The sequence below is a fragment of the Mizuhopecten yessoensis genome, unplaced genomic scaffold (assembly GCF_002113885.1).
Source record: "Mizuhopecten yessoensis strain PY_sf001 unplaced genomic scaffold, ASM211388v2 scaffold8387, whole genome shotgun sequence".
NCBI classification, from domain to species: Eukaryota; Metazoa; Mollusca; class Bivalvia; order Pectinida; family Pectinidae; genus Mizuhopecten; species Mizuhopecten yessoensis.
In genome coordinates, this window is record NW_018407522.1 from 111,955 (window position 1) to 135,983 (window position 24,029).

Genomic DNA, 24,029 nt, shown 5'->3' on the forward strand with positions numbered 1-24,029 from the left:
GACCACACACAGTACATCTGAATTACACTGTACAGTGGACCACACAAAGTACAACCTAATTACACTGTACAGTGGACCATACAGAGTACATTCTAATTACACTGTACAGTGGACCACACACAGTACATCTGAATTACACTGTACAGTGGACCACACAAAGTACATCCTAGGTACACTGTCCCGTGGACCACACAGAGTACATCTTAATTACACTGTACCGTGGACCACAAAGAGTATACATCATTATGACATTTAAGTGGACCACACAGAGTACATTTTAATTACACTGTACAGTGGACCACACAAAGTACATCCTAAGTACACTGTACCGTGTACCACACAGAGTACATCTTAATTACACTGTACAGTGGACCATACATAGTACATCCTAACTACACTGTACCGTGTACCACACAGAATACATCTTAATTACACTGTACAGTGGACCATACATAGTACATCCTAACTACACTGTACAGTGGACCACACAGAGAACATCTTATTTACACTGTACAGTGGACCACACAGAGTAAATCCTAATTACACTGTACAGTGGACCACACACAGTACATCTGAATTACACTGTACAGTGGACCACACAAAGTACAACCTAATTACACTGTACAGTGGACCACACATAGTACATCATAATTACACTGTACAGTGGACCATACAGAGTACATCTTAATTATACTGTACCATGGACCACAAAGAGTATACATCATTATGACATTTAAGTGGACCACACAGAGTACATTCTAATTACACTGTACAGTGGACCACACAGAGTACATCCTAATTACACTGTACAGTGGACCACACATAGTACATCCTAATTACACTGTACAGTGGACCACAAAGTGTACATTCTAATTACACTGTACCGTGGACCACACAGAGTACATCCTAATTACACTGTACAGTGGACCACAAAGAGTATACATCATTATGACATTTAAGTGGACCACACAGAAAACATTCTAATTACACTGTACAGTGGACCACACAGAGTATACATCATTATGACATTTAAGTGGACCACACAGAGTACATTTTAATTACACTGTACAGTGGACCACACAAAGTACATCCTAATTACACTGTACAGTGGACCACAAAGTGTACATTCTAATTACAATGTACCGTGGACCACACAGAGTACATCCTAATTCCACTGTACAGTGGACCATACATAGTACATCCTAACTACACTGTACAGTGGACCACACAAAGTAAATCCTAAGTACACTGTACTGTGCACCACAAAGAGTATACATCATTATGACATTTAAGTGGACCACACAGAGTACATTTTAATTACACTGTACAGTGAACCACACAAAGTACATTTTAAGTACACTGTACCGTGGACCACACATAGTACATCCTAATTACACTGTACCGTGCACCACAAAGAGTATACATCATTATGACATTTAAGTGGACCACACAGAGTACATTTTAATTACACTGTACAGTGGACCACACAGAGTAAATCCTAATTACACTGTACAGTGGACCACACATAGTACATCCTAATTACACTGTACTGTGGACCACAAAGAGTAAATCCTAATTACACTGTACAGTGGACCACACAGAGTAAATCCTAATTACACTGTACAGTGGACCACACAGAGTACATCATAGTTACATTGTACAGTGGACCACACAGAGTACATCTTATTTACACTGTACAGTGGACCACACAGAGTAAATCCTAATTACACTGTACAGTGGACCACACAGAGTACATCCTAATTACACTGTACATTGGACCACACACAGTACATCTGAATTACACTGTACAGTTGACCACAAAGAGTATACATCCTTATGACATTTAAGTGGACCACACAGTTTAGTCCTAATTACACTTAAGAGAAGACTTCAAAGTAAACATCCTTATAATACAGTTTCTCAACAATAACAACATGATACATATTATATCCTGATCTGTAGTGTTCTATACACGATACCACGCTGGGTAACACCACAACACCAACAAAATAACTGACATAGGTACTTACTCTCATCAACAAAACAATTCAGAATATACATAATAAGTCACACTGCTTCCATAACTCTGGCACACAACAATTAACAACAGTTTGTAACACCTTATAAAGCAACCTTTATACTGTACAATACAGTGACCTTGTACAGCATCAGTGATAGTGTACAGTACAGCGACCTTGTACAGCATCAGTGATACTGTACATTACAGTGACCTTGTACAGCATCAGTGATAGTGTACAGTACAGCGACCTTGTACAGCATCAGTGATAATGTACAGTACATCGACCTTGTACAGCATCAGTGATATTGTACAATACAGTGACCTTGTACAGCATCAGTGATATTGTACAGTACAGCGACTTTGTACAGCATCAGTAACACCTTGTACAGTACAGCGACCTTGTACAGCATCAGTGATGTTGTACAGAACAGTGACCTTGTACAGCATCAGTGATGCCTTGTACAGTACAGCGACCTTGTACAGCATCAGTAATGCAGTACATTATGTGACCTTGTATAGCATTAGTGATGCCTTGTACAGCATTAGTGATGCCTTGTACAGCATCAGTGATGCCTTGTACAGCATTAGTGATGCCTTGTACAGCATCAGTGATGTCTTGTATGATATGAGGCAATGTCTTCATTAGCGCCTTCCTCACTTTATAATCCAGTCTTCAGAAACTCCTTGTATACTTAATATCTAGTCTTCAGTCCAGTCTGCTACATTATATTTCCAGTCTTCAGTAACATCTTGTACCCTTTATATTCCGGTCTTTAGTAAAGCCTTGTACACTTAATATCCTGTTTTCAGTCATGCCTTATGTATATATCCAGTCTTCAGTAACGGTGTGTGCACTGTCAGATTATGGTCTTCAATAAAACCTTGTACTGATTTGAGGAGTCAGCTGAAACATAGTGAAATATGGGTTTTAATCAAATCAAACAAAGGTGTACAGTGGAACTTTACTTAATACTGCCGGTAAAATATATTTTAACGTATTCAATGTTTTTGAGTGCAAGTTTACTATAATAATGAAAATAATTTGAGGTTCTTATATACCGCTTTATCACAACCTAGTTCGTAAGTCGTCTCATAAAAGCACTTCACAAATTATTAAACGTTGTTATAGGTTCTTTGCAACCAGCCAACATCTTTCTCAACTCCCTGGGGAGCATACCGCCGGTGCTGCCATTTTGGCGCTCATAGCTAGCATCAAACAATTCTAGCACTGCCCAACCACATACTCATACTAAGTACTCACTATTGGATAAAGTCAACACATGAGACCAGTAAATCACTTAACCCGTACTATTGTTGATTAATAAAGGACTTAACATTCTAGTATCACAAAGAACTACAATATCATTCAACAAGCCATCACAAGTTAGTGCATCTTGTACACATAACATACGAATCAGATAATGTTAAGTTTGGTTTTCATGGGATTCTATTTACATTTTTTTTTACGATTTTCACCGAAAAACACTTTCTGCCAAATGATCAACTCGCAAAGATATTAATGTGCCATGGCTTCTAGACCAGAAGTCTGTGAAAGGTTGATTCCCCGAGACGGACCATTTCAAAAATGGATAAAAATTATGAACAGTGAAAAAACAACAATTTACATTACATAACCATTATGGCATTTTGTTAGCATTATGTAAAGTAACAGCTAAATGAAGCCATATTATCCAGTGAAACACTACTAGAATGTACATGTTTTTACACGTCTAACAAAGTATTTTTTGTCCCTGTTAAGGGATTATATCATCAACATTGAAATCTATGAGGAATCACGTCCTCTGGCTGCTTGATACACTTATTTCATTGCATTCCAGGTTTAAGAATGACAATTCTGATATAGGGGCCAGATTTCTGTTTTTCTATTTTAGAAATATGCCACCAATTCTCCCATTTCACAATCTAGCCTTTCCTTTCGGGAAGGAATGTGGCAAAAACCAGTGTGGCTCAACTAATAAAAACTGTGTATCGTTCTCACCCGAGTTCGTGTGAATGTAAATCCTACAAAATCGATTTTTCGTCCGTATTTATGACGACAACACTTACATTTTATGGCCTCCACACAAAATCTTGACTGATCATCCAAATTGCCCACAACCTGTAAAGATACAAGTGGTCTACCTGTCAATAAACTCAAAGCACAGCGACAACTATTGGAAACCAAACTACATGCACTTATCATTTTGTTTCAGACAGACATGTTTTCAGATTACACAGGCTCAGTTTGCATAAAAAATATGTGCAGTGGAACTTAATTGAAAGTCTGGTTTATAAAGGTTTTCTGATTATACAGGTTTTCTGATTATACAAGTTTTCTGATTATACAGGTTTTCTGATTATACAGGTTTTCTGATTATACAAGTTTTCTGATTATACAGGTTTTCTGATTATACAAGTTTTCTGATTATACAGGTTTTCTGATAACACAGTTTAAGTTTATATAGAAATGTATACATGGGACCTAGTTATAGCTCTGATTTATACAGGTTTTCTGATTACACAGGTTAAGTTTACATAGAAATATGTATGTTGGGACCTCGTTATAGTTCTGGTTTATACAGGTTTTCTGATAGCACAGGTTTTCTGATGACACAGATCAAGTTAGCTCACCTCATCTGTGACCAGTATATAGATATCCGAGGGTCCCTGACAATATAATTCGGCGATCTGTTCTGGCCCCACGCTGTATAGTGCTGCTAGCTTACATGTTAACTCGTGACTGCATAGGCTCTCCATGTACAGGGCATGGTACACTGAACATATAAAATATAATGTATTTTTAAAATAATATGGTTATGGTACATTAAACTTGTCAAATGTAACATATTTTTTAATTAATTTGGTCATGGTCCACTACACACAACAAATACCCACAGTTTAAATATGTCAAGCATACAGAATATTGTACGTAAAAAAACTTCACAAAATTAAATCACAAAATTTCAGAATTGAATATATATAATGAAATTATTTGCTATTACATATATGAGATTTATACAACCATTTACAGTCAAACTCCCATAAATTGAAATTTGTAGATTCAAATTTCTCGGTGTTTTGATCTATGGGCAAAGTCCAACAATACTACTGATATTCCATTTATGAAATTCAATCAAACTTTAAAGAGTCGAATTTCTCGCTGTTTCGAACTGCAATCAGCGTCTGATCATTAGGTAAACGTTGAAAATTACAACTAATAACTCAAATTAAAACAACTACATGTACCTGTACAAGAACATTGCGATGTCCCTAGGTCATTTCACCATCTTAACATGCATATACGACCGTGTATAAATACATATAACTTATTTCTAGGTTATAAACATAAAAAAGGTATTTTTACCTGAGTCACTTTCTTGACATACAAAGATAGTAAGCCTTGGTCGGACAGCTCTACAAACAGAAAAAAATATATACATCACCTTGGTCAAACAGTGCTACAATAAAATAAAAAAGAAAGACTAAAAATGTAAAATACCTTGGTATTGTATGATAAACTTGCTAATGGTGGAAAAACTTGTGTAAGGAAACAATGTTGAGAATCTAACGCCATAAAGAGTGTTGTTTAAGCCACAGTCAAGTAATTCTTTATTCAAACTTTATTATGGAAAGTAAGCCAGCAATCTGTGGTCTGATGCGATGCTGTGGTGAGATCAATTCTTACTACATGACACTATGACTCACTTGTCTTGTAACGCATTGTTTAGCCGGATTCCGTCAACAATCCCGCAGATTTGTATGAGATCTTCTCGAGATAGTCGTAAAATATCAGCCCCTGTAACAGACAAAATGGAGCTGTTTAATGTAATGTAACTGGATACACTTCTGTTCCACCTTTATCTGATATTGATGTAACCCGGGTATATACATAAGCGATGAATAGTTTTAAATGTCCATGATATACATACATATATATAGGATCTTACACAAGTTTCCATTTCAAATGAGATTTATGAACCGAGTCTGAGAATCTTTCAATTTAGCGAGCCTGTGGCGAGCTTAACTGAAAAATTTGTGACGAGTTTCATAAATTTCATATGAAATGGAAACGAGTGTAAGATCCTTTTTATCACATAATAAAGATTTGTGACATTTATTCGTGTAAAACGATAATTTTCATGCAACCTCCAAATGTAAAAAGCCGCCATTTTGACTCCAGTGCCTAAGTCTGGGACGTCCTGTACTTATCCTAGGCGTGACGTCACAATAGAAACAATCACAAGGTTGATAGGTCATATATGGCCAAAAAAGTATGATTACTTGGTTCTCAGGCCCGCGCGCATTTCATTTTAGGGCACCGCATTGCCGATTTTATTGTGTAAGTAATAAAAAAAAATTGTGAATGCGCCAGGTGCAATCTTTAAAAAATTCCGGAAAATTGGTCTGCATGTCGTTTTTACTCGTTAGTTGTGATTCTCGTCTGGAACATCATCGGGGTATTTTCGGAGGCTTGCTCTATGACGGGTCTCTACACAACTATAAAAAGACAACATAATGCCCAAAATGAACGTTTTACAAACAACACAATAAAAAAAAATCGCCCTCATCTCGTTTTTGCCATGTAAAATGAAAAAAAAAAAAATACCACCCTGCCGCATCTCTTGAAAAAGAATAGGCCTGAGAACCAAGTCATTAATTTTATTATTTTTTGGCATATTAACCTATTAACCCATAAAATATGACATGGGTATATGTTCACTGGATAACACAGTACATTATGTGATAAATATATATACAGTGTGTAAATATATGTTAGTACATGTAACAAGTTGCTGTCAACTGTAGGTATACACGCGCGTTGTCTCGTCTGGTAAGTGTATATGACGTCATCAGGTCGGAATGTACGTACCCGTGTTGTTATGTTCTGTCTCAACATTCTGACTGAATTGTACTTACGACGTAGACCTTGGACCTGCCCTTTGCATGAATAAAGCACCCTTATATTCCCGCCACTATATTCCGGCTAATGAGTAATTAAATACTGCCCAGTGGTCATTCTTCAAATTTGTGAAAGAAGGATCTGTACACTGGTAAATTCTATACACTTATATATATATTCATATGCGGCTTATAGAGACACTAACGCCAGCATTCATGGAGCGTTACATCCGGTTTTCGGATAGTAAAGAGAATGGAAACAAACTAAACTTGTCCGTGTTTGAGGAACCAGTGACATTTACCATCAAACTTATTACAGATCCCTGTCCCACTGCACTATACGTTTTCCCGTTTATACAGTAACCTTCCCGAAACTTTGATTTTGATTTACCTGTAGCAAAGTTGGGCAAGAACACTTCCGTTGACTCGGTACCTCAGTTGGTTAGAACAATAGTACAGTATAACAATCAGAGGGCCAGGGTTCATGTCCCAGTTGAGCCCCGCAGAAATTTTACATTCCGAACAATGTTGTTGATTATGTTTTGTTAATCTCATCTTGATTATTTTTCCAACACAAGGTATGATTTTCTTTTCAGAAATGACATATTGAAGCTATATAGTCATGTCAGATAAAACAGCTTCTTTGTCGTAGTTACAGTTCTGGGCAATGGTACGAGGTTCCTTAACTGATTAACTTTCTCTCTGTGATATCTGTAACCTCATCAAAAAAGTATGGATATAATGTAAAGTCTGTGCACATCAGGGACAGGGAAGGATGACATGAGAACTCTGGAGATGATTCTCAGTAAAGCTGGCAATGACAAACCCAGAGGTGGAATTAACTGCTGGTCTGCTGACCTGTGGTTTTCTGGGTGGACCCGTAAGTTTTTCAACAAGTTATCCTCCAGGGCCATTACGTAGATATTTTGTAAATAAATCTATCTAAAATTTTAGCAGATTTGAAAAGCTTTTCCCGGTATTTAAGCCCAGAATGCTCTACAGAGCTTCTAGATTTCAAAATTTTCTCCCCGGGGGGGGGGGGGCATGCTCCCAGGCCTACCTAGTTTTTTGCGTGCCTTTGGTGCTCAGTTGGGCCTCTAGCACTTATTTTCTGGACCAGTGAAGTTTTACCATTTTATTTTGATTCCACCCCTGCAAACCATGTAGTTGGAAATGCAGTGAGGAACTTTGAATATTTACCTGAAAAATTTTGGAATACCCGACTGTAGTTGAAGAATCTGTTGGCCTGTAGCCAGGCGGTCACCTGATTGGCTGTTGCCTCAGCAGAGAGCGCCCCCTGGAAAGCAGACAACACATGTACTAGGCCTAGATATGTTTAGAAGTATAACTCATTTGAAGCTAGTTTAAAATCGCATGTCAAATTAAAGTACTTGACAAAGATTTATAAGTTTCATTGTTTCTATTTATAGGATGCGCAAATATCTTTTGAAGAATACAGAAATGTCAAATTCGGAAAAGTGATCACACAAATTTGGTAACACAAGTCATTTTTTAATTGTATAATAATAATAATAATGATTCGAGGATCTTATATATCGCTTTATCACAACCTAGTTTGTGAGTCATCTAAAAGCGGTTCACAAATTATTATCCATGGTTATAGGGCCTTCGCAACCAGCCAATATCTTTCTCAACTCCCTGGGGAGCGAACAGGCGTTGCTGCCATTTAGGCACTCACAGCTAGCATTCAATAATTCTAGCAATGCCCAACCACACTCTCATTTACAGCTGAGTAGACTGGAACAAGCGGAGTAAAGATACAAAGAAACAACATAGTGCCGTGACGCAACTCGAATCTGCGACCCTTCGGTCACGAGCCCGGCGTCCTACCACTAGACTACTGTATCTCCGCATCTATCATATAAGTTAATTTCCAGCATCATCACAACATTCAAGGCCCTAAAGATTTTCCAAAACATCAAATATTCAAACTGATCAATAAAAATTGACATAAAAATTGACAGAAACGTTTTTATTTACTCTATAAAATCTTTTAAAATATATAACTGGACAGCTTAACATACGTCCTTGTAACTGTGGTGTACTTACTGGAGCGACAGGGTCTATTGGACTGTCAGATGAGGTGCGATTGTTAATGATAGGAGTGAGCCCGTCCCCTGGGTTGTCCCCCGAGGGGTTGGGTGTTGATGTGACAGAGGACGGCCCAGCAGTCCGTAAGGGGGAATGACCAATGACTGTGACGGATGGAGACCTGAAACATCAAAATAAACACTTAAGTATAAGTGACCGGCATACGTGGAACATTCACTTCAAGTACAAGTCTGGTAACAAGAGTTTAACTGTGATTTTGAATATTACTAAGTATGATAATTCACTCAAGCGGGATGGACAGACACACAACACCCCTTATAAGTTGAAAAACTGATACAATTCAGATGATTACCACTGTGGATACATGTAGTCCCGCTAATAGCTCATAAATGAATTCCAACAGAGCATACACAACACGGCAGAATCTTGCTTATAGATGAATTTATTCTAGCCTTGTGTTTACATGTTTTGGATACTCATTAGGAGACATATATGGATTCTAACAAGAGTTCCACATGAGTGGATGTGATTATGAAGACAGGATCTATTTATATTAACGGTTTGACCTTTGACCTTCGGACCTAAAAAGCAATCCAAAGCAAGCACTATTGGTTAGAAAGCACTGTATGACGTCTGAGCTCGATCGACCTAAAGAAACTTTGAAATCTTGTTTCGGACGACGCAACCGACGATGCCGACAATGTAATACCTATATGTCACCTTGGTTTTGGCGACACAAAAAGGGGGAATGTACCCAAGATGAATATACCTCAATGTTTTCTGAGCTCTTAGCCATACTGGTGTAACAGAGTCATTATTTTTTCAATGCCTCCACTAGAAGTCGAACCGAAAACCTCTGGTTTACTAGTCTTACGCTCTACTGAGTGAGCTAAAGAGAAATTCTCCCAAGCTGAGTCGGTAGGAAGCGGCTAGTATTTTACCAGGGTGACAGTGGGAAATATTGTAGGGGACTTTACCCCTATGGTATCTGTGCTTGCTTTAGAGGATGTGACTTACCTTGTAGCACAGAGCTCTGAGAAGCTCTAAGCCAGACGTGGACGGGCACTTTACCCCTATAGTAGCTGTACTTGCTAGGATTTGACTCACCTTGTAGCACTGAGCTCTGAGAATCTCTGAGCCAGATGTGGATGTTGACTTCACCCCTATAGTAGCTGAACTTGCTAGGATTTGACTCACCTTGTAGCACTGAGCTCTGAGAAGCTCTGAGCCAGATGTGGATGGGGACTTCACCCCTATAGTAGCTGAACTTGCTAGGATTTGACTCACCTTGTAGCACTGAGCTCTGAGCCAGATGTGGATGGGGACTTCACCCCTATAGTAGCTGAACTTGCTAGGATTCGACTCACCTTGTAGCACTGAGCTCTGAGAAGCTCTGAGCCAGACTTGAGAATGTTGACTTCACCCCTATAGTAGCTGAACTTGCTAGGATCGACTCATCTTGTAGCACTGAGCTCGGAGAAGCTCTGAGCCAGACTTGAGAAGGTGGACGGGGACTTCACCCCTATAGTAGCTGATTTTGCTAGGATTCGCAACACCTTGTAGCACTGAGCTCTGAGAAGCTCTGAGCCAGACTTGAGAAGGTGGACGGGGTCTTCACCCCTATAGTAGCTGAACTTGCTAGGATCGACTCATCTTGTAGCACTGAGCTCGGAGAAGCTCTGAGCCAGACTGGAGAAGGTGGACGGGGACTTCACCCCTATAGTAGCTGAACTTGCTAACACTTGCTCCAAAGGAACCTAAAACAAAGGAACGTGTTATCACAGATTTACATAGCCATTGTTAGCCTGTATAGTTATATTATTTCCTGTAGCATGTTATCATTAGAAAGCCAGATTAAAATGTATATATATATTGGTCCAAGTGAATACAACTACGTCTCACCAGTCCGACTGAATATCAATATTTCTATGAGTGTAAAGCATGAGTGAAAACACTATCTTCTGCCTCATGGGTAAATTAAGAACATTATTCAATGGGCAACCGTAAGATTTTCTATTTATCACATCTTTGAATCTCTTATTGATTTGTGAAGCAAAAATTAGCTTTTAAATTTGCACGAAGTTTGGTGACATGATGTCATCCTTTGGTTGCGATACTGAACACTGTTTACTTCTGTTAGACTATTTGCCAGTCAGTTTGCTACTTTGATATGAGATATATTACTCATATAAGATGAGATTTCACCCACGAAGGGTGAACATTTCCCGGTGTACAGTGGTACAACAGTCTATTATACATGGTAGTTACTTACCTCCGTCAATACTGTACACTCGTAGGACGGCTGAAACTTCTCCTGGGGAAACACACATTCACACATTATCATCAAGAACAGAAATGAAGAAACAGGAGCAACAAAATGCCAGTATCACATTCCCCATTTTAACTGTATATCAGTCCAACTAGCATGTGCTACTGATACAAAAAAATCCCTTTTGAATAACAATCATAACAAAATATGAAGAAATTCTTTTTCTCCCATCCTTCGCAGACGTATCTCCCGTTTTAGCTGAAGAAGATGAGCATGTCACCCCCTAGGCGAGATAACCTCCTGCAGAATGGCGCATTCTAAGTCATAAAATCCTGCAGAATGGCGCATTCTAAGCCTAAACGTCCTGCAGAATGGCGCATTCTAAGTCTTAACAATATACATGTACAGTGATTAATCTACAATTCATTTTTAAGAGTCCTTTTCAACTGTATTGCTAAAAACAATGAGTCCCACAATGTTAATTTAAGTATTTTCAGAAATTCTGTGAGTCCCATAACAATTCTATGAGTATAGGACTCGGGACTTTCACGTAGATTTATCACTGTATGTAGTATGACGTCACGTCAACAGCAGCAGACCATGGAAGACAACTCTGGATGCGCTGTAAACCAACGCTTATATTTCATGCAGTCACCGCTTGTCGGCGGATTTGTGAGTGACACAGGATAGGTTAAAAACAATCATTCCCTACCTTGAGGGTGGGACAGAGAAATCTCCAACCCGAGGGATGATATTCCTGATTGTCAATAATATCACCCCTCGGGTCGGAGATTTCTCTGTCTTACCATCAAGGTAGGGGAAGATTCTATTGGTCAATGTGAAGTGTTGAGATATTTTTTTAGGAACTGGAGAAGTAAACCTTTTCTCAGCTGTGAGGCAAAACAGATTATTTTTTAGAGATTTTGAATAGAAACTATTACTTCAACTGGCAACAAGACATAAATCATACTGTGTGTGGCCAGGTCCCAGTTGTAAGTTCTGGGAAGAATGACTTACTTTTTCTGTTTCTGACATTTTTTCCATTTTCTCTCTGTCCCGCTTGTGTTTTCTGTCTGCACCTTTAGGCTGGGTTAAAAGAAAACAGCAATATTTCATAAAAAAATAGAAATCTGTATTAAAACCCTTCGTCTTATGAATATGTTGTACAATGAATTGAAATTCTAAATGCGTCAAGTTTAATGATAAATTCAGTAAAATTTACAAATCTATTTTTTGTGAAAAGGTGTAAAAATATAGAAATCACTTTCTCTTCTTTTATTTGAAAACAGTCACTTTGAATCCAGAGACATGAAAAATTTGCTTTTAGTTTTCTGGTAAAATAAATAAAAAATGTGGGTACTGTTGTCTAGTACACATTTTTTTTGCAGGGGTGTTTTTGTCTAGTACACTAAATAATATATTGTACAGTAATTTACAATATTGGAAAAAATGCTTGCAATTGATTGGCAATTTTTTGGTATCTTCCTTGAACACTCTGATCTGACATGAGGCGCAGTGTAGGACCTTGTTGGGTATCTACCTTGAGCACATTGATCTGACATGAGGCGCAGTGTAAGTTTGTTGGGTATCTACCTTGAACACCTTGATCTGACATGAGGCGCGGTGGAAGTTTGTTAGGTATCTACCTTGAACACCTTGATCTGACATGAGGCGCAGTGTAAGTTTGTTGGGTATCTACCTTGAACACCTTGATCTGACATGAGTTGCAGTGTAAGACCTTGTCGGGTATCTACCTTGAACACCTTGACCTGACATGAGGTGCAGTGGAAGTTTGTTAGGTATCTACCTTGAACACCTTGATCTGACATGAGGCGCAGTTTAAGCCCTTGTTGGGTATCTACCTTGAACACCTTGATCTGACATGAGGCGCAGTGTAAAGTTGTTGGGTATCTACCTTGAACACTTTGATCTGACATGAGGCACAGTGTAAGTTTGTTGGGTACCTACCTTGAACACCTTGATCTAACATGAGGCGCAGTGTAGGACCTTGTTATGTATCTACTTTGAACACTTTGATCTGACATGAGGCACAGTGTAAGTTTGTTGGGTATCTACCTTGAACACCTTGATCTGACATGAGGCGCAGTTTAAGCCCTTGTTGGTATCTAACTTGAACACCTTGACCTGACATGAGGCGCAGTGCAAGTTTGTTGGGTATCTACCTTGAACACCTTGATCTGGCATGAGGTGCAGTGTAAGACCTTGTCGGGTATCTACCTTGAACACCTTGACCTAACATGAGGCGCAGTGGAAGTTTGTTAGGTATCTACCTTGAACACCTTGATCTGACATGAGGCGCAGTTTAAGCCCTTGTTGGGTATCTAACTTGAACACCTTGACCTGACATGAGGCGCAGTGCAAGTTTGTTGGGTATCTACCTTGAACACCTTGATCTGACATGAGGCGCAGTTTAAGCCCTTGTTGGGTATCTAACTTGAACACCTTGACCTGACATGAGGCGCAGTGCAAGTTCGTTGGGTATCTACCTTGAACACCTTGACCTAACATGAGGCGCAGTGGAAGTTTGTTAGGAATCTACCTTGAACACCTTGATCTGACATGAGGTGCAGTGTAAGACCTTGTTGGGTATCTACCTTGAACACATTGATCTGACATGAGGCGCAGTGTAACAGTTTGTTGGGTATCTACCTTGAACACCTTGACCTGACATGAGGCGCAGTTTAAGCCCTTGTTGGGTATCTACCTTGAACACCTTGATCTTACATGAGGCGCAGTGTAACAGTTTGTTGGGTATCTACCTTGAACACCTTGATCTGACATGAGGCACAGTGTAACATTTTGTCGGGTATCTACCTTGAACACCTTGATCTGACATGAGGCGCAGTGTAAGACCTTGTTGGGTATCTACCTTGAACACCCTGATCTGACATGAGGTGAGTGTAAGTTTGTTGGGTATCTACCTTGAACACCTTGATCTGACATGAGGCGCAGTGTAAAAACTTGTTGGATTTCTACCTTGAACACCATGATCTGCCATAAGGTGAGTGTAAGTTTGTTTGGTATCTTCCTTGAACACCTTGATCTGACATTAGGCGCAGTGTAAGACCGTGTTGGGTATCTACCTTGCACACCTTGATCTGACATGATGCGCAGTGTAACCGTTTGTTGGCGTCCCCCTTGGCGTATGTCCCCACCTGGACTCGGAATGGCACGCCTTTCTCCCCGCCGTGTTTCTTAGCTGTGAACTCTGTACTTATACAGTTGACCCGGATGTAGACCCCTGCCTCCTTCGTGGGGTCCCACACAACCTCCGCTCCATTCAAGCGGACAGTATTCTGAGTGTCCATGAGACCCCCAGCGGACGGTCCTGTGTCCATACCATCCAGGTTTACTTCCATTAGACCATAGGACAAGGGTATATCTGTACAAAACAATGATAGAACGTAGGACAAGGGTATATCTGTACAAAATAATGATAGAACGTAGGACAATGGTATATCTATACAAAACAATGATAGAACTTAAAAGACAAGGGTATATCTGTACAAAATAATGATAGAACGTAGGACAATGGTAAATCTGTACAAAACAATGATAGAATGTAGGACAAGGGTATATCGATACAAAACAATGATAGAACGTAGGAGAAGGGTATATCTGTACAAAATAATGATAGAACGTAGGACAATGGTGTATCTGTACAAAACAATGATAAAACGAAGGACAAGGGTATATCTTTACAAAACAATGATAGAACTTAGGACAAGGGTATATCTGTATAAAACAATGATAGAACGTAGGACAAGGGTATATCTGTACAAAACAATGATAGAACGTAAAAGACAAGGGTATATCTGTACAAAACAATGATAGAACGTAGGACAAGGGTATATCTGTACAAAACAATGATAGACCATAGGACAAGGGTATATCTATACAAAAGAATGATAATGTACTCTTTGTCTGTAGATAGTATTTCGTATTTTTATATATGGGTCAGATGACAAGTGAGAAAAAAACGCTGATCAGAGTTAAGAGTTTTAACAAAATCAAATGATCTCTGTTCACTACTGAAGTAACTTGGTTGGAGACATTTTGGGAAAATGAGAATGACCAACACATAAAGGTATACATTGTACTCAATACGAGAGAATGACAGCGAACAGATAAATAGGAGTGATAGCTAGCAAATACAACACTTTCATAAAATTATGTTAAATATTTGAATTTGTATGAAACCCACTGTATTCCTGTGACAAGTGATTTGTAATTTGTTCCTCTGAAAGACAAATTGTTCAATCAAGGAACCATCTGAGAAATTAATCATAACATGAGGAAGCAACCAACTCCACTGACTTGTTTCCCAACCTAAGAGATATAATGATAACATAGCACTTCTAGCTTTACCTATATCCATGATTCGTTCTCCAGGCCGAAGCTGTTTCCACGACTCCAACTGTTCCTTCTCCATGTACTGCAGTCGCCTCTCATGAAAGCAAACTTTAACAACGCTCTACAAATACAATACATTTCTAGTTCAACCACTAGCTAAGATACAATCAGGGCTAGAAATTGATTATGAAGTCCAATGGTCAATTTTGGGCAGTTGTTTCCAATATTTGCTAGTCCACGTGAAAAAGTCCACTAGCCCAATATTCAACAGAAAAGCAATATTAAATTTAGACTTTTCAAGATTTTACAAGTCTAGCCCTGTGCAACACATAAACAATATGAAAACGCTCTAAAAATATAGATAGAACTATCTATAGCAACATTCTGACAGACAGTTGATATAATTATAAAGGTGAAATATATAGACAAGTGGTTATCATTCATATAATAGTTATGGTCACATAGACAAGTGCTAGCTTTAGACACCAAGTAGTCAAAGACAGGTAGACTAGGGAGGAATTCACTGCACAATAGATAATATTACAGAAAATATCAGTCCTAACCTTTACAGACACGTATGATTGAGACACATAACACTGTTGATCCCAGAGATCACTACATACCCAGAGACAATTTCCCCAGAGATCACTACTTATCCAGAGACATTTTCCCCAGAGATCACTACTTACCTGGAGACATTTGCCCCAGAGATCACCACTTACCTGGAGACATTTTCCCCAGAGATCACGACTTACTCTGAGACATTTTCCCCAGAGATCACTACTTACCTGGAGACATTTGCCCCAGAGATCACCACTTACCTGGAGACATTTTCCCCAGAGATCACTACTTACTTGGAGACATTTGCCCCAGAGATCACTACTTACCCAGAGACATTTCCCCCAGAGATCACTACTTACTCTGAGACATTTTCCCCAGAGATTACTACTTACCTGGAGACATTTCCCCCAGAGATCACCACTTACCCGGAGATATTTTCCCCAGAGATCACTACTTACCCTGAGACATTCTCCCCAGAGATTATTTAACCAGGAGACATTTTTCCCAGAGATCACTACTTACCTGGAGACATTTGCCCCAGAGATTATTTAACCAGGAGACATTTTCCCCAGAGATTACTGCTTACCCGGAGACATTTCCCCCAGAGATCACTACTTACCCGGAGACAATTTCCCCAGAGATCACTACTTACCCGGAGACATTTTCTCCAGAGATCACTACTTACTCTGAGACATTTTCCCAAGAGATCACTACTTACCTGGAGACATTTTCCCCAGAGATCACTACTTACCCGGAGACATTTTCCCTGCATGTCTGACAAGTCACCAAGCTTCTTCAGCTTGATCTCATATGATTGACCTGTGTGTAAAAGCAATGGATAAGGTTTTGTTTGTTTGGGGATTAACGTCTTTACAACAGACAGGGTCATATGAGGATGGAATAAATAAGTAAACAAATCAATAAAGTTACAAACATGAAACTTCATTACATATGCTACTTCACAAAATTATACCTTTGATTTGTATTGAAATGATAATTCTCAAATTAAATTTTACAGTTTTCTCTTCGAGTTGGAATCTTTTATAAGAAAATACATATCACATTACTCATTAGGCTAGCATGTAGAATTTTTATTTTTGAAGAATAGCTTTTTATTTTATTCAAGTGATGGCGTGGTAAGTCCTGCTGAGAACAATGAATCTTAATAGATGGCAAAAACAGGGAAATGCTGGTTTTGAAAATACAGAAGAACTCACCCTGATTTAGATAAGTAAGTGTCTCTTCGTTTATTTTAACAGCTGGAGAGGTTGCTGCTCCTAGTATGTACTGGAACCTGGAAATACAGAAATAACTCTAATATACCACCATATATACAGATAATATGGGTACCTCAAACTTAAATCCTTAGAATCACTGTATGATTACTACGACTGTGATCACACATTTAAAATGCTATAATGTATGAACAGAAACAGAATTTATTTCCACACTTGATACCACAAAAGTATAATAGGAGCGGAAAAATGCACGGCCAGACCGGGGTTCCAACCCGGGACCCTGCGAACTCTAGACGGACGCTCTACCAATTGAGCTACCTGGTTGCCGACGATCGAGCTAGTCCAGTTCCGCTCTGATTGTGATTTATATTCGTCAGAAACATATATTTACCCATTATCTAAATTCTCCTGCTTGAAAACAGGTAGAGCCAGCAGTGCCTCACTGTAAAGACAAGAGGAAGAGGAAATTAAATCCATAGTTTAGTAATAGTTGTGTACATTATCAAGGTTTTTGTGAGCTAAAAATTAATAGTGAAGACAACGTCTGTCATTTTAGTGAATAGTTTTGATGTTGATATTGAACCAGATCAGAGGACTGTTTAAACATAATACAAATGCTTTATAATAATTATGGAGGAAGGTCAGCATTTGAAATTCACAGGACATGTGATATTTAAATATATTTTTGTGATTTTGGTGCAAGCAAGTATACTTGAATCTTTGTTACCGCTAATTTGAATGTAAATTTCAGGCTGTAAATTTTATGAATGAAATGTGCAAAGAGAAATAAGATTCAAATGAAAAAGGTCCTCTCAATAGTTTTTTGTCGGCCAATACTAGTAGTCAATACATGAACAAGGTATATGTGGAATGTCATCCTCGATATCCAGGGGTTACGCTCACGTTTGCTCTCTACACACCTGGAATATGTCATGGCAAAATTGAAGGCACAGTGTGCGCCACCTTGTTGATGAGACAAGAAGACTAGTTTGATCCTTTGATTTACATCAGAAGAATCTCACGGTCACGTAACGGTAAAAAATGACAGGCTTTGAAGTCGGGCGTCTCTCCTTTGTAATCTTCAAAGGACAGATATCAGCCTAGCGATTGGTGTGGTTTTTTTTACCTGAAACCAATCAAACAGCTATCTTCTTGCCTTCAATTTTGCCATGACATATTCCAGGGGTGTAGAGAGCAAAAGTAAGCGTAACCCCTGGATATCGAGGATGGTGGAATGTATACCTCATATTATAGGTTGCAGTACCCAGCTCTGTGCCCAGCCCCGACAGGGAGCCATCAAAGTCTGCCGCCAGACTATCATTGATGTCCCAGCTGGTGATGTGGTGGGACATCTTGGTACGTTTGCCGCCCTGTGTACCAGGGCTGTCTCGCTCTATTGTGGACCAGCTGAAAGACATTTGGTCAATGTTGGCCAGGAAACAGCTGCTGAAATTTGTAGGAAGAGTATAGAAACATTTTACACTCGTAACAAATAGGGCAACCCTAAATCTGTTTCCAGAAGGATGATTCTCTGGCTGTAGCCTAATCACACCCCAACATTATGGAAACATTAATTAAATTGGCACTATTTCTTTTTAGTATTGTCAAAATAATCTAAATGTGCATACACAATACTAATGAAACATGGAATACACTGTCCAATCAGCTTTAACCCATTCACCCCTAAAGTCACATTTGAACCTTACTAAATCAAAGAATGGGCAAGTCCAGTTTAAATATGTAGGGGTGAATGAGTTAAACAATCTTGAACATGTTTAGGTTTTCATCGACAAGTTATTTGGTTCAGCAATTTTGATGAAGAATTTGAAAATTTATATCACGAACCTTATTCGAAATACATGGACCAAAGCTGCGACAATTCCCTAACTGAACAGAGCTAAACTTTCATGCTGCCACACTACCAAACTTGTTTGCCAAAATATTGAAAAAAAAATGTAGGGATGAAAATAAATGTTATCTTTAACTCCTCATGTACTTAAAATATTGGAGGCATGTGTTTCTTGTGTCTTACCTTTTTTAGGAAACCACTCTCCTTCTCCTAGTAACTATTTGTACCTGTGCATGAAAATGAAAATAAAACATGAGAAAATCAGTATTTACAAATCTATATTTCTTGGATTTGAGTTAACAGGACAGTTTCGAATACTTTAAAGAAGTATAGAAATTGATTCTTAGATACATAAGAAAAATCTTTTATGAGGTTTGTTATGCATATAATATTGTTCATGATTTGCTTCTCACACCAATGGCAGAGAACATAATATCGTGCACCGAATAATGAGCAAACACATTTACGTGACAACTCTGCCTATTTTTGGAGGGAAACTCCCTAAAGTTGAGCATTTTCAACCAGTGAATTTGCTAAACTATCTGTATTTTCCCCAAGATCTGATGATTTCATCTGCAAGAACAACTCAACAGATGCCATTAAAAAGTGACAATTATCTCCTAGGGTGTATACAGACACATTGGATTTATGTTTGGATTTTATTTAGAGCACATGTAAACTCCCCCATTGAATATTTTTGTAAAGTTGGCAAGTATATATACATACTTTTACCATACTGTGAAACGGTGCTAAACTATTCTCATTCAATATTTTGATTTAAACATATTTTTATTTGCATCTAATATACAAAAGGGATTGGGCACAAGTTGTCCAACTTATGTAAAGCGCTTTCCCAATAACATAATGAAACATATATATATACAAGATGGCAATTTTTAAATTACCAATATTTTCAATTAAGTTTGGTGTTACTCAGAGAGAGAAAGAGAGAGAATTGAATATTTGCTTGGCAATAGCAATTCAGTTATGAGATAAAATAGACTTGTTCAGATTGAATTTACCAGTAATATTTTTTTTCCTTTTTGTTTTTCATTAAAAAGAGAATTGTCAGTAGTTCTCCACAAGAAAAAAAATGAGTTTATGCAAATATTGAATAAAGAATTGAAGATGTACCTGTTCACCTACTCATCCATGTAAAACAGAGCAATGAAAATAACACATCAAAGCATCACTTACCTTATCTAATTCATCTTCCATTGCAATATGTATCTCTTTAAAAAAAATCTGAAAGTGTGAAAAATTGACATTATTAAAAATTGGATCCCTACATATAACTTTGGCATAAGTACCCTTAGCCTTTTTATAAATTTCTTTCTGATTTCACGGAGTTCTATATGCATGTATATAGATTATATATAAAATATTGATCCCTAGACATTTCATGACTTGCTTATAGCTCAATCAAACTCGTTTTGTAGCATTAAACCAAATTAAGATTTTCTACTGTATATACAGGCCTTAGAAAGTTATTTTACTAATTTGTCTATATTCAAACAAAAAGGAAATTAACATTGCTAGTTTTTTAAATAGCAGTTTGATTTGAACACTGTGAAATTATTTATTCCATTGATTAATGTTGCAGAAAAGTATAAACACAGCAAATGTTCAGTGGTTAAGTCCCATGCTTTATAATCAAAAGGCTCTGGGAACAAATCTATATATGGTATTAAAATTAACATTTCTGCAATGTTGATCAAAAGCGAAATTCATCAGACAGTTTTCCATCAAACTAGAATTATAACAACACTTTGTATCATTCAACAATTTAGAAAACAATACTGTCTGTAACTGAAAATATTGTGAAATAGCTAGGTATGTCATGTGTATAAAGCAGAAAAATTCTCCCAGTGAAAGTTTCGCCCTATGCTTATAAAATCTGTTAATTTTGCCCTTCACATTTGATACCAATGTTCATTGTCAAATGCGGATTTGTATGCTTTTTTTTTTTTTTACTATATCTATAACTATCACTGTAGGAGTACTATTAGGCCAGACAAAAACATATATGTGTTTCCTGTAACATGTCGGAAGAAGTTCGGTAGGTAGGTAGGTAACAAGTTTTAGTTAAAAAAATAATTTTATGTGATTTATATCAGGAGAGTGCATGGTCTTTACTTAACACTGAAAAACAATGAAATTTACTTTTTTGGTTGGAATTTTTTGCTGATTTTCAAGATTTATCCCGAAAATTGTTCTCAACAGAAAAAAACATCAGGATTTATCCCAAAACTTATATTGCTTAAATATAACGAAGTGTTCCAGCAAAGTTTTTTGGATTGATCACAAAATTATATAAATTTACTAAAATCAGAGTGATTTATATAAGAAGACCAGGGGCTAGTTTTGTTATTTCTTACAATCGAAGACAAATTAGGAGTAGGAATTTACATGTTATTGATAACTTCCCCCTTCCATCCCAAAGAACTGCATGTTACTATTTTATTTCCTTATTGTTGTAAAAACTAAAATGTCAAATTCTGTTTTTAAATTACTTAAAGTAGAACAGGCCGTCCTCCATGCTTTCTGCTTGTAGGTTAACATCTACTATCTGAACACTTGTTTTTTTAAGAATGCACAAAACACTGTCCTTATGGAACTTTAACACTGCAGGTAGGTAACTTTGCAGCATTTTCTTTTAAATCTGTGTAAAAATCTCAATTATTTGAGAAAAACTAAACTTGTTCCATATATTAATTTTCTATGCTAAAATAACAAAGTGAACAAATTTGCATTTGTTTAAGAAATAGAGATAACTGTATATTAGTCGTTTAACAAGTGTTATATTTTGTGACTGATAATAAAAAATCAGATCAGACTATGCCATTTACTGAAAATAGGTTATCTCCCCTTGGAAGCAAATCTGGGGGAAAACAACAACCTCTGCAATGGAAACATATTGTTAAATGGCAATGTTTGTAAAGCAGAATTAATGGAATAAATACACAAGATTCAAACACATGTAATCAAAGCATGTCAGGCCTCGGTTCAGGGGAAATGATCAGTCAGCATGCGACGTGAGGCGAGGCCATGCCCATGGTTCGTGCTCTCGCTCTCTCAGGCTTGCTTATCAGAGCAAGGCAATGTATACATTGATCGCGTTGGCATGAATAACTTCCTACATACACATACTCATGACATGCTTATTTGATATTCGGTACATAGTTTACAACTTGTTGAATTGAAGGATTTGGCAAATTCATAAACAAATACGTACCAAAAATATGAAAGCTGTTTTGCTACCGGAAACCAGTTCACTTATTTTACGACATCTAATTTTCAGCCATAAGATCATATGTTGGCCTTCCTAAACATAGTGGGAAAAGGTCCAAGCCAATTTAACTGATTAATTTAATTTGGGATTTTTGTATGATATTTGTAATTTATTGTTTTTGCTATGTTATATTTTTCAGTTGATCTGCGTCCTTGACCTCTGACCATCGTGAAGTGGAACGGAAGTACATTGTGCGACATAACGATAAGAACCAAATTTGTATATGTATCCGTATTACTAACTTGCCTCTTTCATACAATTTCATGCTGAGGCTTCACTATAAAGGTAAGGCACGGACTTAGATATAATTCCGTGTTCTAATGTTTTCCCTTCGACTACACAAAAGAACTTTGAGTATAAATACTTAAAAATACAAATCCATATATAGGGAGATATATATGGTTCTTAACTTAAAAACAATGAAAAAAATAGTCCAGTATATATATGATTGAGAGATAGTATATCAATTCTATCTTCTTATTATATGATGTATATGTACATGTAACTGTTCTGTTTCACGGTGTCTTGAAGAAGGAGCGGATCGCTCCGAAAATTTGACAACCTAAACTTGTCCACACTGTTGGAATTACTTCTTTGCCCCATATAATATTTTAAGTAATTCGTATCCTACGGACATACCTCCATTAGGATCCAGTGTTATATGGGATTTTACCGTCTATATTACTTCTTTGACCCATATGATTGAGAGAAACATGTACATGTTTTGTTCCCAACAAAGACATGTCTCTTAAGTTACCTTTGAAATTAAGAAGTTTTTGTTTACAAACAATGTAAATTTATAGTTCAATCCTTAAGCCCCTCATCTCGACTCACAGAGAACTTATCCGCTGTGGCGTACCGATTAAGATTGCTTCCTTTATCTGCCGCTTGAACACATCTATAATAAACCTCGCGGAAGATATTGACTCCACATTCAAAGATTCGCGAAGTTTTCACAACAAATCCTTGCTATTTACTTATTTCTTCCGTCACGTCGATTAATATTCTGTATATCATTGTAAAAAAAAACACCACACTCGGTTATTTTCTATTGACTACAATATTGACTACCCTTAAATGTGCGCTTTTGATATTTTTCGTCTTTGAATTCATATGAGATTGACAAACTTCAGGCGCGGATTTAGGGGGGGGGGGGGGGGGAACCCCCGGCCCCCTCTTTTGGCGGCGGACTGACCTTTCCCGGGCCGGCCCGAAATGGTCTGATCGGCCGGGAATGGGAACATATTAACATTTTAAAATGCATCAAATAATGCACGGAGCTTGAATAAAAAAAATCTGGGGCTATGCCCCACACATCCCATACGGCATCCTAGCCAATATTGTGGGTTTCCGTTATCTGATGTTATCACTATATTTTCTTTATTAAAACAATATTTGTTGGCATCGCTACGCTCGTCTACTGTGTATCTTGACCCTAAAGTGTTTTATATTTA

At 37.8% G+C, this 24,029-nt stretch overlaps 1 protein-coding gene across 1 annotated transcript; it reads right to left on the reverse strand.

Moving 5' to 3' along the window:
* Positions 1–1,130: 1,130 nt before the first annotated feature.
* Positions 1,131–22,542, reverse strand: LOC110455831 (transcription factor CP2-like). Its single transcript, XM_021506227.1, has 21 exons — positions 22,519–22,542; positions 20,481–20,528; positions 19,467–19,510; positions 18,677–18,880; positions 17,826–17,876; positions 17,414–17,490; positions 16,948–17,015; positions 15,651–15,756; positions 14,414–14,664; positions 14,204–14,254; positions 12,279–12,347; positions 11,265–11,306; positions 10,735–10,749; positions 10,451–10,548; positions 8,990–9,152; positions 8,120–8,216; positions 5,726–5,816; positions 5,385–5,434; positions 4,652–4,794; positions 4,088–4,139; positions 1,131–2,924 (listed from the first exon to the last, which is right to left on the reverse strand). Exons 4-21 carry the CDS (start codon positions 18,850–18,852, stop codon positions 2,878–2,880), a joined length of 1,647 nt encoding a protein of 548 aa, XP_021361902.1. The 5' UTR covers positions 18,853–18,880; positions 19,467–19,510; positions 20,481–20,528; positions 22,519–22,542; the 3' UTR covers positions 1,131–2,877.
* Positions 22,543–24,029: the final 1,487 nt, after the last annotated feature.

What these genes read in the sequence shown, in the direction of transcription:
- LOC110455831 (XM_021506227.1), bottom strand. Translation starts at nt 18,852, where the DNA reads ATGTCTTTCAGCTGGTCCACAATAGAGCGAGACAGCCCTGGTACACAG. An exon ending in TGCAGGGAAAATGTCTCCGG is followed by an intron (nt 15,757 to 16,947) that starts GTAAGTAGTGAT and finishes TTGTATTTGTAG; the next exon opens with AGCGTTGTTAAAGTTTGCTT. An exon ending in GGTATTCCAAAATTTTTCAG is followed by an intron (nt 5,817 to 8,119) that starts GTAAATATTCAA and finishes TGTCTGTTACAG; the next exon opens with GGGCTGATATTTTACGACTA.